Genomic DNA, 17,506 nt, shown 5'->3' with positions numbered 1-17,506 from the left:
GCACTTGAATTAGAGGCTTGTTTGGAAGTCGGCCTCTGAGGAAAGCTTGCCCTCCAACCCGGAAGTGTATAAAACCTGACTCGGGCACATGGAAGGTAATGTGTTCATTTCAAATAAGTTAATGTTAAATTTGACATATTTGTTTTGTTGTAAAAGATAAGCAGTGCTTGGCAGAACAGACATACCGAGATCATACTTTAGCCTGAGAGCTAAACATACAGACAATGATCGAAAGATTTGTCTGTTTATTTTGTTTATGGGTTGTTTAGTTAACTATGTATTCACGAGATAATTTAAAAAAAAAATCTAGTTATTTAGCTGGTTCAGTAATGCAGGATTCAGTCAGTAATCTACGTTTTGCTGTATAGTTGAATAAGATTATTAATACTGTTGTTGCTCTCGTTTGTCTTGTACCAAATGTCTTCCTGATTTTAACATGCCTCATATTTCTACTGCATTACTGCTCGCTTAGATTTTCTTCTACAAATTGCCTCTATCAAATCAGTACTCGTGGCATCGGACTTTAATAGTAACATGCCTGGGCACATCAGGCCTTTTTTTGGGGGGGGGTTGCCAACTCTTTTCTGAGGGAAATAACTAAAGCATGCTCAAAAAGTAGTTGGATGACGTCACAGACTAGTTTACGTATCAGAATCGAGCTGAAGTCCGTTCTCACATACAAGGAATTTGCTTTGGTGATTTCTACCAAGAATGCAGACAAACAGAAGAAGAGACAGTGAGTTAGTCCTGAAAAAAAAGGCTTGCTCGCTTTTATTATTATCTCCAAGACCAGAGTTTAAAAAGAATTGTGAGTGAGACAAACAGGTGGTGATCAGTGATTGGTTGTTGGGAAATAGTGGTGCTCTCTGATTGGCCGGTGGGGAATATTGGTCTTCAGTGATTGGTCATTGGGAAGAGTAGCGATCAGTGATTGGTCGCAAGCGCAACACAGTTAGGCGTCATACACTGAGGGTGAGTCGAGCCAATCTGCTCTCTTAACTCCTGTATCAGGAGATGTGATGTGAGCTGGAATGCCGGAGTCAGATGAACTTTTTGAGCACACAAAAAGTTCTAGGCCCTTTCTGTTGTACACCCGTTTCTTAACTCTTTACCCCTTAAAGCAGTTGCTACAGCCACCCTTGTATATGTATATACTGTTCACCCTTAGAACATATTTACAAGAAAAAAAGTCTAAAGACAAGGTTTTGTTCGTATCAGTTTTCTCCTTCATTATGTTGAAACAATCAGGACATATTATACATTTTTGAAAAGAGGCCATGACAGAATGCAAAAATCACTCAAAGTTATGTTTCAACATTCACCAACTCACAGGTAGTGTCTGAAACGTGAGCAATACCTGTGTGAAAACCAATCTTCACATTTTACATGAAGAATTCATGTCAAATGGTGTACAATAAATGATTACTGCAACTTTACAAAGATGCTTTATATAACGTTGTTCAATTATCTTTTCAAAATTCATACATTTTATCATAAATATTCACCTGGGATACCTCATCTCATCTCATTATCTCTAGCCGCTTTATCCTTCTACAGGGTCGCAGGCAAGCTGGAGCCTATCCCAGCTGACTATGGGCGAAAGGCGGGGTACACCCTGGACAAGTCGCCAGGTCATCACAGGGCTGACACATAGACACAGACAACCATTCACACTCACACCTACAGTCAATTTAGAGTCACCAGTTAACCTAACCTGCATGTCTTTGGACTGTGGGGGAAACCGGAGCACCCGGAGGAAACCCACGCGGACACAGGGAGAACATGCAAACTCCACACAGAAAGGCCCTCGCCGGCCCCGGGGCTCGAACCCAGGACCTTCTTGCTGTGAGGCGACAGCGCTAACCACTACACCACCGTGCTGCCCACCTGGGATACCTGTAAAGGGTCAAATATGTATGCAGAGGCAAATTCAGAGTTGTCAAATGTCATTATGGTGCATACACGCCAGCGTCATATGTCGTCATTAATCAGTCCCCCCAGGATTTCGCGGGTCTTTTTTGTGATTGTTGTGGGCTAAAATGTCTGATGTTGCGGGGGGGGGTTTCCAAAAAATTGCGATGAAAGTTGCGGTGTTTTTTAGGTTTTTGTTGCGATTACATTGCGGGAGGAAGTGAAAGTTGCGAGAAATTGTTGCGATTTTCTCTTTTTGTGATTAAAATTGAGTGATATGTTAAATATTAAGTTATTACTGAAAAACTATTGATTAAAAAAACAAAGACACTGAGAAATGGTCCTTTAAACATCTTTACCAATATAAAAGATTACTAGGACTACAAAAATGCAGAAAAAATAGGCTTTACTTATCCAAATGCACCTGTTGGTTCAAAAGTTAAAGTGCATAGAACCTCACAGCACAACATGAAGTTACCTTAAAATATAATATAAATGCCTCAGCTTTCATGTAAGGAAAAAAAACTATTAATACTAGTACTGTGTGCAGGCAGTCTCTCCTGAAGACTAAATTAAACAATAATTATAAACTAATACAATAAATGGCTCAGGCTTCATAGAAGAAAAAAATAATAATTTGAACAGAATCTCACAGTATGATGCTGAAGCTGCCTAAACAATGGAAAATAAAATACCATTTTTGCAAAAATGTTGGCATCCATTAATTTCTTGTATTAAGTAAAAAAATAATGTAAAGTGCACACAGTCCTTCACTGTAAACATAACACACTTTCAGTAACAGAATTTAAGCCTATATAAACACTGACTCGCACATGCTGCTTCTCTTGAACGTACACACGGAAGTAAGGCGGAAGGTAGTTTGTCGACATCACCTCAAGACGACGCCAACGATTGGTCAAATTTGCGGGAAAGTTGCGGTGATTGGATATAATTGCAACAGTTCCCTGAATTCGCAGGGATTGGTTGAATTTGCATTGAAGTTGCAAATCGCAACATCGCAAAATCCTGGAGGGTCTGATTAAGGGGTAAAGAGTTAAGGGTTTCTTATACTGTAAGATGTTGTTGTAGTTCCTCCTCTTGACATTTTCACAGAGCACAGTTTGCAGTCTGCTTTGCTTTTATTGCCTTCATTAATTCTAAACTATGTCCAGATCACTGTCATTTTGTACTGTTAGAGGCCGTGTATATTTTAGTCATTCTATTTTCCTTTGAGCAAGAAAAATGAGAAAATGAATGTTTTGATTTTCATTTCAAAATCCAAAAATGAATAACGAAATAACAAGTCATATTTCGTTTTCCTGCTCAGAAACAGCATATGCAGTATCTTGCTTCATGGTAAGACTGAGGCATGGTCCGAAGCATTGATCCAGTTCATCCCTCTGCAGCATGAACTCCTTTCATAGACAAATACCCCTTCATCATTTTCCAGCCATATGTTGGTTTCATCGATAAAACATAAATATATACTTCACATTTAATTGGATTTATGTTTACTAATATTATTAATAATGATTTGTTTTATTCATTACCATTATTATGTACATTCTGATGGTGAACTTTTATATTTGATACGAAAAGTCTAGGGAATATTATTTTTTATCTTATTTATTAATGTTGATAAGCATTGTATTGTGTATTGCAGGGGTGTTCAAATTGATCCATAAAGGGCCGTGTGGCTGCAGGTTTTCATTCCAGCCATGCAGCAGCACCCTGATTTGGCTTATTCAATCAACTGACACACCCACCCTTTAATCAAGGGTGGGTGTAGCTGCAAGTATTTGACTGTGTGAAGACAGTTCAGTTGATTGAATGAGCCAAGTCAGGTGTGCTGCTGCATGGCTGGAATGAAAACCTGCAGCCACACGGCCCTTTATGGATCAATTTGAACACCCCTGGTGTATTGTATTAATAACTACTTTAAAAAGAAAAGGCTTACTGTGATCAGTTACACTTTTTGTCATCGTTGTATGCATAGCTACATGTAGAAATTTGGACGGGTGGGTGGAGCACAGAAGGACGGCAGGCCAGAACTGAGTTAAAAAAAAACTCTTTATTGTCACTTTTCAGTGATTTTTACACTCTCCCAGCCACACACGCACGCACGCACACACACAGGTCATCTGCTTGGGGAGAGAGCTCTCTTCCTCTGCTCCCTCTCTCCTTATATAGGGCGCGGTCACTGGGAAGACACACAAACACCGGTTAATTGACATCAGGTGTAGTGATTCTGCCACTTACCTTCCCTGACTCCGCCCTCCAGTCACAGACCGACGCTTGACCACGGCCCCGCTGCCACACTACAGTACAAATATCAACAAGTGTTGCCAGGCAAAACAAACCTCACCCAGTAGTGCTTGTAATGAATATGAAGGAAGATATCGCAAAAAAAATATAGCTACCCTATTGGTACATGTGGCTACTGTTTATAAATAAAATTGTTTTCTGATACCATGTCCATACAGTAAATATACTGTAGCATATATATTTACTCTATGAGGCAGTAGCCACAAAAATGAAGCGTAATCAAAAAATGAGCAATTTAAAAATCACAGAAGTAAAATATACCAAGTGTCTGTACTTTATATTATTCTACTCTTACCTCTTACGATTTTCGAAACTGAAACCTCCGAACCGAGGCTGACATACACACTCTGTCGCCATGACCGAAACTCTTATTTCCCGGAAATGGCCTGGCACTAGAGCTCAGTGGAACGCACTTTCCCTTTGTAATAAGCATAAACATGTCTGAAAGCGATTTCTTTAGTCTAGTGAATTGTCTTAGAAGCTTTCTTTAATACTAATAAGAACATTTTGTTTCACAAGTATAGTGTAAAGCCTAAATATCTGCCAAAAAGCTAAAAAAAAAAAACCTTACAAAACCTTTCATTTGACCTTTCAGAAGAACCAAACAAAAGCTATTATAATCAAATGGTAAGTTTTCTTAAAATAAACACCACTTACTTGATATTGAATCAGTAGCCTCGGCGAACAACGAGGTGAATTTCGTTTGTCTTTTTATCTGCCGATTATCTTCCAATACTACAGAGTTATAATGAGGTTTTTCTTATTTTGTTTCTAGTTCTGACTTGTTCTGAAGTTTATCAAGAAATAGAACAGGTAATCGAACTTGATCAGGATAAGTGCTGATTGGTTACAAATGCTGTGTCCTACAACCCTGATTCCAAAAAAGTTGGGACAAAGGACAAATTGTAAATAAAAATGGAATGCAATGATGTGGAAGTTTCAAAATTCCATATTTTATTCAGAATAGAACATAGATGACATATCAAATGTTTAAACTGAGAAAATGTATCATTTAAAGAGAAAAATTAGGTGATTTTAAATTTCATGACAACAACACATCTCAAAAAAGTTGGGACAAGGCCATGTTTACCACTGTGAGACATCCCCTTTTCTCTTTACAACAGACTGTAAACGTCTGGGGACTGAGGAGACAAGTTGCTCAAGTTTAGGGGTAGGAATGTTAACCCATTCTTGTCTAATATAGGATTCTAGTTGCTCAACTCTCTTAGGTCTTTTTTGTCATATCTTCCGTTTTATGACGCGCCAAATGTTTTCTATGGGTGAAAGATCTGGACTGCAGACTGGCCAGTTCAGTACCCGGACCCTTCTTCTACGCAGCCATGATGCTGTAATTGATGCAGTATGTGGTTTGGCATTGTCATGTTGGAAAATGCAAGGTCTTCCAAGAAAGGGACGTCGTCTGGATGGGAGCATATGTTGCTCTAGAACCTGGATATACCTTTCAGCATTGATGGTGTCTTTCCAGATGTGTAAGCTGCCCATGCCACATGCACTAATGCAACCCCATACCATCAGAGATGCAGGCTTCTGAACCGAGCGCTGATAACAACTTGGGCCGTCCTTCTCCTCTGTAGTCCGAATGACACGGCGTCCCTGATTTCCATAAAGAACTTCAAATTTTGATTCGTCTGACCAGAGAACAATTTTCCACTTTGCCACAGTCCATTTTAAATGAGCCTTGACCCAGAGAAGACGTCTGCGCTTCTGGCTCATGTTTAGATACGGCTTCTTCTTTGAACTATAGAGTTTTAGCTGGCAACGGCGGATGGCACGGTGAATTGTGTTCACAGATAACGTTCTCTGGAAATATTCCTGAGCCCATTTTGTGATTTCCAATACAGAAGCATGCCTGTATATGATGCAGTGCCGTCTAAGGGCCCAAAGATCACGGGCACCCAGTATGGTTTTCCGGCCTTGACCCTTACTCACAGAGATTCTTCCAGATTCTCTGAATCTTTTGATGATATTATGCACTGTAGATGATGATATGTTCAAACTCTTTGCAATTTTACACTGTCAAACTCCTTTCTGATATTGCTCCACTATTTGTTGGCGCAGAATTAGGGGGATTGGTGATCCTCTTCCCATCTTTACTTCTGAGAGCCGCTGCCACTCCAAGATGCTCTTTTTATACCCAGTCATGTTAATGACCTATTGCCAATTGACCTAATGAGTTGCAATTTGGTCCTCCAGCTGTTCCTTTTTTGTACCTTTAACTTTTCAGGTCTCTTATTGCCCCTGTCCCAACTTTTTTGAGATGTGTTGCTGTCATAAAATTTCAAATAAGCCAATATTTGGCATGAAATTTCAAAATGTCTTACTTTCGACATTTGATATGTTGTCTATGTTCTATTGTGAATACAATATCAGTTTTTGAGATTTGTAAATTATTGCGTTCCGTTTTTATTTACAATTTGTTCTTTGTCCCAACTTTTTTGGAATCTGGGTTGTAAATCACTCACTCATTCACTACGCCCTACTTACTATATAGGAAATTACTATGTAAAGGACTACATAGTGAGCTCATTGATTAAATGATAAAACAACTTCTTTGCTGTGGCCTTTTTTTTCTTCTTTGCCGTGGCACTACTTTTTGTGATGCATTATGAAATACTTTGAGTGCACTATATAAGGTGTAATAATGCTCATTATACATTCGTAAGGCACTACAAAATGGCGACCTGGCTATATAGTCCACTATGTAATGAGTAGGGAGTGATTTGGGACAGGGGAACTTTCGCTATTGTTACACTGATTCTTACATTCTTATACTCGTTCTTGTGTACTATTGTAATGCTTATGTAATAATTGTAATACTTATGTGCATGTGCAGTGTGCTATTGTTACACTCATTCTTACAAAACGATGATAAAGTGAGCTCAGCTGTTCATATCACGAGATCACGATTCACCGTTCTGGTGATCCGCATGCACAATGCACGATTGTTACACTCTTACTTATGAGTGTATAAGGCAGTAGCCACAAAAACCTTGACCTTGCCTGGATAACCCCCAAAATGTTGGGGGTTCTATTTGAGACCTATGCCCATCTATCCTGAAATTTTCATGAAGATTGTTCCAGCCGTTTTCCCGTAATATTGTTAACAAAAAAACAAAGAAACCCAACCGAAAACAGTGCCTCGCCCCCTGGTGGACTCCATGCTGGGTGAGGTAATTAAAACTTTAGAAAAGAACATGCGGAATACACCCCCACACACACAGAAAGGGGGATATAGCAGGTCCTTGACTTGGCTTATTTATCGTTTTTGCCACCTCTAACTCCAAATGTGTGTCAGAGTCGACTCAAGCCTGAGCCATGTTCAGCGCAAAACCTCCTAATTTATTTCTTGTGGAAAATGCTCTCACTTCCCCATACTCATGTGAGATATGCTCCGAGATTTCAGTTGATGACAGGTGTTGTTTCACATTATTTTCGACAATGTTTGAATATTCATCCAAAGCCACCATTAGCAAACAGCAAGTTAATTTCTCCCTAGGCTATGTAAGTTTTTGCTGTAACTTCTGGGTAATTTACTTTTATATGGGACACACGCATGTGGTTGGCTTCCAGTTTCATCCATTCATCCATTATCCGTAACCGCTTATCCTGTGCAGGGTCGCACGCAAGCTGGAGCCTATCCCAGCTGACTATGGGCGAGAGGTGGGGTACACACTAGACAAGTCACCAGACCATCACAGGGCTGACACATAGACACAGACAACCATTCACACTCACATTCACACCTACGGTCAATTTAGAGTCACCAATTAGCCTGACCTGCATGTCTTTGGACTGTGGGGGAAAACGGAGCACCCGGAGGAAACCCACACAGACACGGGGAGAACATGCAAACTCCACACAGAAAGACCCCTGTCGGCCAATGGGCTCAAACCCAGAACCTTCTTGCTGTGAGGTAACAGTGCTAACCATTACACCACCGTGCCACCCCCTTCCAGTTTCAGAAAAATGAAAAAACGGGCTATTTTTTGTTTTTATTTCATGCAGTCTTATTTTCTGTTTTACAAAGGAGAAAATGAAGTCCTTTTTTAAATTTTGAATATGCTGGTTCTGGGCAGGAAAATGAAATATGACTTATTTAGATATTCATTTTTGGATTTTGAAATGAAAATCAGGCGGCATGGTGGTGTAGTGGTTAGCACTGTTGCCTCACAGCAAGAAGGTCCTGGGTTCGAGCCTAGCAGCCGGCAAGGGCCTTTCTGTGTGGACTTTGCACGTTCTCATCGTGTCTGCGTGGGTTTCCTCCGGGTGCTCCGGTTTCCCACACAGTCCAAAGACATGCAGGTTAGGTTAATTGGTGGCTCTAAATTGACCGTAGGTGTGAATGTGAGTGTGAATGGTTGTTTGTCTCTGCGTCAGCCCTGCGATAACCTGGCGACTTTCCAGGGTGTACCCCGCCTCTCGCCCATAGCCCATAGAACAGGATAAGTGGCTACAGATAATGGATGGAAATGAAAATCAAAACACCATTTGTTTTTCATTTTCTCATTTATTTTTCTGAAAGAAAAACAGAATGACTGACTAAAATATACACAGAGCTGTTAGCTTATTAGCATGACAACATACTCAAGGCTTATGTGCTATAGTAGTACCTATGTATTAGATATTGGTATTGTAGCATTTATTTGTTTATTTATTTAACAAACAAGTATGAGTAAATGTAGCTTCCAGTATAAGATTTTAACCAAAAAGATTTTTTTCCATTTACTGCTGTTATAGGTTGTTGATCCTTGATATTCCTTGTAAAAGTATGTGAAAGAGTTCGTTTGAATTATACTGCACTGAAGCTACACCTAACACTATCAGGTCAATAATATTGGTGTCCAATAATGTTTGTTACTTTACACACCAAATATATCCTTTTAAGTTGGCATGGGTACAGTTTACACAAACTGGCTTTCTATAGTCTCGTCTAATAAATGGCAGAAAAAAAAGAACTACATTTATTAACATCTTGTTCTTTCTTTTTCAGGATGCACAGAACATCCACATGTATGGGCTGAGTAAGCAGTTCAGCTAAGCATCACCACTGGACTTAACAACGCTACCCTGTAATGAAGAGAACTTCTTGTAACATTGCAGTTATTCCTCTGGGACATATGTTCTCTTGAAGTATGTCAACAATTACTCTTAACTTAAATTTCGATGACCCAAGCCATAATGACGGCCAAAAAAAAGCTAGACACAAACAATTTGTTATAAAGAGGGGCTTCCTGGAGCGTAGGGGTTTTCTAAACAAAAAGCAAAACAAAAGTAAAAATGGAAGTTGCAAAAAGAATAAATTGCATTGGAACAGAAATGACCATTCACAAGACAGAGCTGTTTTACCCAAATTTACAACTCAACAGCCCGAACTGTCCACAAATCCCTCCAATTCCACGCAAGCCCACCATGGAAACTCTGTGACCATCAAAAAATTCATGGTGTCTTCAAAGGCAACACCTCAAACAGGATCCACTTCAATACTGCACAACCCAATGAAATATGTAGCCCTTGACTGTGAGATGGTAGGGACCGGGCCCAAAGGTCGTTGTAGTGAGCTGGCCCGCTGCAGCATAGTTTCCTATGATGGGGATGTAATTTATGACAAGTTCATCAAGCCTGTTAATCCAGTCACAGATTTCCGCACTCGCTGGAGTGGAGTGCGTTGGCAAGATCTCCGTAATGCCACACCCTTCAACAAAGCCCAGGGAGAGGTAAAGAAGTAAAGCATTGTCATATTTTCTGAACTGCTTCATAATTGGCAGCATGGTGAACTGCAATGTATTTCTCCTAAATGTGTGAATCTGTAGAAAAGTAATTCCAAATACACCTCTACCCCCCAGATTTTAAAGATCCTCACAGGGAAAGTGGTTGTGGGTCATGCTGTCCAGAATGATTTTAAGGCTTTGCATTATTTCCATCCTGTCCACCTCATACGAGATACTTCACGCATTCCCATACTGAATCAGAAAGCTGGTCTGCCAGAGCACCAAGCTGCCTCTCTGAAGACCCTCACAAAGGTTCTATTAAAGAAGGATATACAGGTTTGTCACACATTAAAGAAAAAGTGTTTGTGCAAAACCTGATCATTAATTCTGTGTAATAAAATTAGTTGCAAATATTTTGGGGGATGGTTATAATCAAGTCATTATCAACTTCATGCATATTCAGTTTCTCTCCTCCACTCCCAATGGGACTATGTAGTTTTGGCAGTGTTCTGTGTGCCACTTTGTCTTTTATTATTACACTTATTCAGGAAATATAGATGTCCTCATTCCCCATCCAAGTAAACGATATACGTTCAGCCAACCTGGCTTTGTAAAACTCTTGGTCCAGCCAGATGTGACATTAACAGCTTTTATTTAAAGATGCATCGTTTTAATCTTGCTTTGAAGCATTCACAAAAATCTTCTTTGTATCCTCAGATGGGAAACAAGGGCCACTCTTCAGTAGAAGATGCAAAAGCCACCATGGAGCTATATAAAATTGTAGCAGTGAAATGGGAGAGGACTTTGGCTTCAAAAACTGCTTCCTAGAGAAGAAACTGCTGGATGATGCCAAGTTTTTAACTTAAAGCTCAGAAGTTTAAAATGAGATTTTAGAATTTAAACTTTTAGTTAGTTTTAATTAACAAAAAACCTCTACAACCAATTTTAAATATTTTATGCTATTTATACAGTTTGAAATAATTCTTGTTTATAAGGCATTCTTGTTAATCCACATGTGCAGCTTATTTAAAAAAAAAAAACAATAACTGCACCACAAGTCAGTGGTTAGTAAAGATTTGTTGAGTTCAACCCTGATTTCAGTTGTCTTTCTAGATGTAAGATTTGCTTAATCTAGTGGTGGCAAATCAATTTCTGTGTACCTACAGTTTGTGTCTAAGGGGTGGGGATGTGGAAGCAGGTTGGTGGCACATCTGGAGGGTGTGGTGGTGTGGAACCAGGACAGCAGCATGTCTAAGAACATCTGGGTGGGTTAGCCTCCACACCCTGTCTACCTCTCTCTCTCTCTCTCTCTTTTTTTTTTTTAAAGACTGTGGCTTGCATTTTTTGGCTCTTGTAAATTCTGTAAAAGAGGAACAAACTACGTCCAAAGCTGGCTTCATCACCAATTCTTCAATGGATAATCACTGAAGCCCTTCTGTTCTTAAATCCTACTTATATATCGCTTACTCATTCATTCCATACCATATATCACTGACTTTTTTTGTCTTTTTAATATTTGAGTAATAGTCAGCTTGTATAGTATGTGGTTGCTAAACAGTTCTTCACAGTTGGCAAATAGGGTTCTGAGTCAGCTACTGGCCATCTATTTTCACTGGGTGGTCAAAAAGAAAAGGCTGTTCAGCATTTTTTTTTCAACACACATTACACCAAATTGTAAGTTCTACTTGCCAAACTGTGACAAGAGAGAACAACTGGATCATATATTTAATATCATTGAGTTTGTGTAAAGATTGTCTCATATTTCCTTTAGAAGAATCAAATTATTTTGGCTGGGAAACTTTAGTCTTGCTGGAAGGTGATGGCAGACACAACTGTAGATGTGGTATGCTAAAGCTAGGCTCTTTTGATACAAGTTCATACTTTCCGAGTAATGGTTTGGAAACAGTGGGTGCTGATGGAAAGGTTACCAGTTAGACATATCTATTTTTAACCCTGCACCAATTTGAATGTTGTATAGATGTGTTGATTTGGTAACTCTGAAATAAAGAAAATGTTACCTAATTAATTATTATGCAAAGATTATGCTAATATTAGAAGACTAGTCTTTGACTTTATTGCCTCCCGAAAACATGCAGTTTTTCAGCATTCCCACTTGCAGCCCTGGTAAGATGGACACTACAAATTGATCATTACTTAACTTTGGAATTGTTTTAAGGGGTCTGTTTGAGGTTTAAAAGTATGCTCTTGGTCTACTAAGTCCCTTGAGAAGAATACTGTTTGCCAACATGACGTGCATGTGTGAGTATGTGGATGAAAAAGGGCTTTCATCAAATACATTACATGGCCAAAGGTATACATTACCAAGGAAGTCTTAATGGAAATTAGTTAATTAAGCTGTTAATGTACACCCATTCCTGATTACATTACACACAACCCTGTTCCCAAAAAAGTTGGGATGCTGTGTAAAATATAAACAAAATACAATGATTTGAAAATCATGGAAACCCTATATTTAATTGAAAATGGTACAAAGACAACATGTCAAATGTTGAAACTCAAATTTTATTGTTTGAAAAATATATGCTCATTTTGAATTTGATGCCAGCAATACATTTCCAAAAATTAGGACAGGGGCATGTTTACCACTGTGTTGTATCACTTCTGCTTTCAACAACAATCTGTAAACATTTAGGAATTGATAAGACTAATTGCTGTAGCTTTGTAGTGAAATGTTGTCCCACTCTTGCCTGATATAGGATTTTAGCTGCTCAACAGTTCATGGTCTCCTTTGTCACCAAATATTTTGAATGGGAGACAGGTCTGGACCGCAGGCAGGCCAGTTTAGCATCCAGACTCTTTTCCTATGGAGCCATGCAGTTGTAATACAACTCCAAATCAGAAAAGGCTGGGATGGTATGGAAAATGCAACTAAATTAAAAAAAAAAAAAGAGAAGAAAGCAGTGATGTATAAATTTACTTAGAATTGTATTTCATTGCAGACAGTATGAACCCAAAATATTTCATGTTTTTTTCTGGTCAACTTCATTTCAATTGTTAACATACATTCATTCTTACATTTTAGGCCTGCAACACATTCCAAAAAATAATAATAATAAAGTTGGGACAGGGCAATTTGGGGCTAGGAATGAGGTAAACCAATTAAATAATGATGTGATTTGGTACAGGTGATGTCAACAGATGATTGTAATCATGATTTGGTACAAAATCAGTATCCAGGAAAGGCCTAGTCTTTGAGTCCCAAAAATGGGCTGAGGATCTCCATTTTTTCAACAAATGCATGAGAAAATAATTGAAATGTTTAAAACAGTGTTCCTCAAAGATGCAAAGGAATTTCAATATTTCAGCCTCTGTGGTGCATAATATCATTAAACGATTCAAGGAATCTGGAGGAATTAAAGGGCAAGGGCACACACCTAAGCTGAACATCCATGATCTCTGATCCCTCAGATGGCACTGCATCAAGAACTGGTATAAACACATGGGGTCAGGATTACTTTGGCAAACCTTTGTCGAGGACTAGAATACGGAGTTACGTCTACAAATATCTGTGAAAACTTTACTGTGCAAAACGGAAGCTTTATATTAACTGGACGGAAGTGCCGTTAAGTTCACTGGGTTTGGTGGCATCTGGGATGGAACATCACACAGTAGAAATGTGCATTACAACCCCAAATCCAAAAAAGTTGGGATGCTGTGTAAAACATAAATAAAAACAGAATGCGATGATTTGCGAAGCATGAAAAGCCTATATTTTATTGAAAATAGTACAAAGACAACATATCAAATGTCGAAACAGAGAAATTATATTGTATGTTGAAAAATATATGCTCATTTTGAGTTTGATGTCAGCAACATGTTTCAAAAACACGTTTACCACTGTGTTGCCTCAGCTCTATCTTTAACAACTCTGTAAACGTTTGGGAACTGATGAGACCAGTTGCTGTAGTTTTGAAAGTGAAATGTTGTCCCATTCTTGCCTGACAAGACAGGTCTGGACTGCAGGCAGGCCAGTTTAGCGCCCAGACTCTTTTATTACAGAGCCATGCAATATGTGCAGAATGCGGTTTGGCATTGTCTTGGTGAAATAAGCAAGGCCTTCCCTAAAAAAAGATGTTATCTGGATGGCAGCATGTTGCTCCAAAACCTGTATATATCATTCATCATTAATGGTGCCTTCCCAGATGTGCAAGCTACTCATACCATGTGCACTAATGCACCATACCATCAAGGATGCTGGCTTTTGAACTGCACACTGATGATAAGCTGCACGGTTCCTCTCCTTTCGTCCGGAGGACATGGTTTCAAAAAAAATTCAAAATTTTGATTCATCAGACCACAGGACAGTTTTCCACTTTACCCCAGTCCATCGTGAATGAGCTCAGGCTGAGAGATGTCAGTGTTTCTGGATATTGGTTATATCTGGTTTCTTCTTTGCATGGTAGAATTTTAACTTACATTAGTGAATGCAGTGATGAATTGTGTTCAAAGAAAATGGTTTTCGGAAATGTCCCTGAGCCCATGCAGCGATTTCCACACAGAATCATTTCTGTTTTTAATGCAGTGCCAAAGTTCAGTGCTGGTGTGTGTGTGTGTGTGTGTGTTATATATGATGTATGGTCTTTGCACTGTTTTCAGTGAAATTTAGGGTTTCCATGATTTGCAAATCATCATATTATTCTTTTTATTTACATTTTCCACAGTGTCCCAGTTTTTTTGGAAACAATATTGTATGATTTAACATATCATCTAATTTAAAAATAGTAATTATAATAATAACATAAAATGGGGAGCTCAGTAACTTAAACCATGCATCTATTATAGTGCGGCATATGGTCAACAATAATTGATGTTATTTTCATTATAAATGACTAGTAGGAGTTACAACATTTTCGCCACAAAGTGGTCCAGAGCAAATTTGCCTAACCTTGCTGAAATAATCAATATTGAGTTCCAAACAGCTTGTGCAAGCAGCATAAGCAAAATAAATGCTCATTGTGACTTAAACAACATTGGTTTCCATGGCTAAGTAGCTGCCCAGAAGCCTAAGACCAGCATACACAATTCCAAACGTGAACTAGAGTGGTGTAAATCATTGCCACTGAACTACTGGAAAGACTTTCTCTAGACTGATGAATGGTCTAGTGCTTCATTCTGCAACAATCTACTGGACACGTCTGGTTTTGTTGGAGGCCTGGTAAACACATTCTACCTCAATGTGTAATGCCAACTGTAAAGGGGGCTGGGGCAGAAATAATGTTCTGGGGATTGTTTTTCCAAATATTAATCTTTCAGTGAAAGTAAAATAAATGGTTCAGCCAAACAAGAAGTGATGCATTTAAATTGTAGTAACAAAGTCACTGAAATTAAAGGTTCAATATCATTTGAGAACACCCATCACTTCAGATGTAAGTAGTAACTTTTTTTTTTTGTTATTGTTCCCAGTGGTGAAATACTTTAGCAACAATGGTTAAATGAGTAATTCAGTAACCACTTTATCCTGGCCAGGGTTGTGGTAAATCTGGAGCCTATCCTGGGAACACTGGGTGCGAGGCAGAAATATACCCTGGATGGGATCCCAGTCCATCTCACCATACAGTGTGCACACACACACGCACACACCTAGGGGAACTTTAGTCTGGCCAATCCTCCATATTCCAGCCATATTTACCTGATGTATTAGACATGCGTGTATATATTTATATATGGATATATTTTGTATTGCACAGTTGTAGAGTACCTGAGCCTTACACCAAGCATTTAATGTACAACTGTCCCAGACATTTTGTGCACATGACAAATAAACTTGAAACATGCAAACTTGCAGGTGAAAGAAACCTGGAGAACCCAGAAATAACCCATGGATAAAATGACTAACTTTGCATAGAAAGTGACCGAAGCTCAGAATTTTAACTAGGGACCCTGAAACTGTGTGTCACTATGCCACTCTAAATTGTTAATATATCTATTTGTAAGTCTCATCTCATCTCATTATCTCTAGCCGCTTTATCCTTCTACAGGGTCGCAGGCAAGCTGGAGCCTATCCCAGCTGACTACAGGCGAAAGGCAGGGTACACCCTGGACAAGTCGCCAGGTCATCACAGGGCTGACACATAGACACAGACAACCATTCACACTCACATTCACACCTACGGTCAATTTAGAGTCACCAGTTAACCTAACCTGCATGTCTTTGGACTGTGGGGGAAACCGGAGCACCCGGAGGAAACCCACGCGGACACGGGGAGAACATGCAAACTCCGCACAGAAAGGCCCTCGCCGGCCACAGGGCTCGAACCCGGACCTTCTTGCCGTGAGGCGACAGCGCTAACCACTACACCACCGTGCCGCCCTATTTGTAAGTATAGCAATAAATTTGGTACTGTTTATTTCAGGAAAAATAATGAATGTCATTCCTTAAATGGGCTGGAAGAAACCTGAACAGTAATCATTTTCAGCTCTTGACCAGTTAGTTCAGAAGAACTTTGCTTGCACAGCTGGAAGACTTCTGTCTGGAACATTCCATTTCTCAAGAAACCTTGTATAATACTCCAGTTTTTCCAGCCTCAAAGAGCATAGGTTATAATCTCCTCAGAGTGTTGCACCTGGCTGCCTAGCCTGGTTAAGGGCACTGCTGGCCAGGAAGCCTCCCTGTGCTTGTTAGCCTTCCTGTCTGATTCTGCTTAACCTATATGTTAAATTCCTCTAGTGTCTGATATTCAGGCTGCAAGATTAAGGATACAAAGCTGTATTCACCCTCCTCTTTCTCTGTGGGACAACCCAGCTGCAGCAAGGCAGATTCATCCTGCTGTCTCATTCATTCTATTTGCCACTAGATACCTCAGTTCCTCCGTTGCCACAGACATGAATCACAAATGGATTTCTTTTTTTCCATGTTTGCAGACTTGAATCACAAATGAGTCAGCTGCTGGGTATCCGTATGGATGTGAATTATATACAGATCAGTGGATTACATGCTTCTGTTTCCCCATGCTTTAGATTTCTGTTCACCTGGGGTTTTGTTTGGTTTAGTTTTTGTTTTTTTAAGCTTGGTAGGGCAGGTGGACAAGAAAATCTTGGAGTGTACCTATTCTTTTCATGTAGATGTAATGGTCAGCGTTTGTGTGTTTTTTTCTGACAAGCACTGGTTTTCTCTTGTATTTACGTGATGTGTTAGGCATTTGCAAGATTTGTGTCTAACCACTCTGTACATCATCGTAGTCCTGACCAAAAAGACAAATACACTATTACTCGCTGTCACAGAGATCCTCAAACAGATCCTGTTACTTGGCCTTGTTCTTTGCACTATAATAGTACCGTAAAACTTTATTCTACTTACAAATTATTACCTGCTTAGAAACCACTTCAGCTGTATTTTGCTTTATTCATATTTTTTTATTTACATTAGATATTTGTTGCCCTTGTGCTTATATTCTGCTTATATCAAAATATATTCCTGTAGCAATTTGCCTGAGCCGTATCACAAGAATTTCAATGAACAAATGTGTTTGACATACTGTGCACATGACAAATAAAAGAAATGGCAGACCTCTAAGGGGAAC

At 39.3% G+C, this 17,506-nt stretch overlaps 1 protein-coding gene across 2 annotated transcripts; it reads left to right on the top strand.

Annotated features, from left to right (window-relative positions):
• Positions 1–36: 36 nt before the first annotated feature.
• Positions 37–11,991, top strand: isg20l2 (interferon stimulated exonuclease gene 20-like 2). Of its 2 annotated transcripts, none has more exons than XM_060920573.1 (4): positions 37–95; positions 9,248–9,971; positions 10,101–10,301; positions 10,683–11,991. In XM_060920573.1, the coding sequence occupies exons 2-4, from the start codon at positions 9,390–9,392 to the stop codon at positions 10,791–10,793; spliced, it is 894 nt and encodes a 297-aa protein (XP_060776556.1). In that variant the 5' UTR covers positions 37–95; positions 9,248–9,389; the 3' UTR covers positions 10,794–11,991. The 2 variants fall into 2 exon arrangements, with proteins under 2 accessions (XP_060776556.1, XP_060776557.1); XM_060920574.1 differs by lacking the exon at positions 37–95 and adding an exon at positions 5,018–5,049.
• The last annotated feature ends 5,515 nt before the right edge of the window (positions 11,992–17,506 follow it).

Source organism: Neoarius graeffei, chromosome 5, assembly GCF_027579695.1.
Source record: "Neoarius graeffei isolate fNeoGra1 chromosome 5, fNeoGra1.pri, whole genome shotgun sequence".
Classification (NCBI taxonomy): Eukaryota; Metazoa; Chordata; class Actinopteri; order Siluriformes; family Ariidae; genus Neoarius; species Neoarius graeffei.
Note: the sequence above shows the minus strand (reverse complement) of the source record. Positions and strands in the feature narration are given on the sequence as shown.

Excerpts from the sequence above, each read along its gene's own strand:
- isg20l2 (XM_060920573.1), top strand. The coding sequence starts at position 9,390 with ATGTCAACAATTACTCTTAACTTAAATTTCGATGACCCAAGCCATAAT. Across the intron at positions 9,972-10,100 it reads TCAACAAAGCCCAGGGAGAG|ATTTTAAAGATCCTCACAGG; the intron begins GTAAAGAAGTAA and ends TCTACCCCCCAG. Across the intron at positions 10,302-10,682 it reads TATTAAAGAAGGATATACAG|ATGGGAAACAAGGGCCACTC; the intron begins GTTTGTCACACA and ends TTGTATCCTCAG.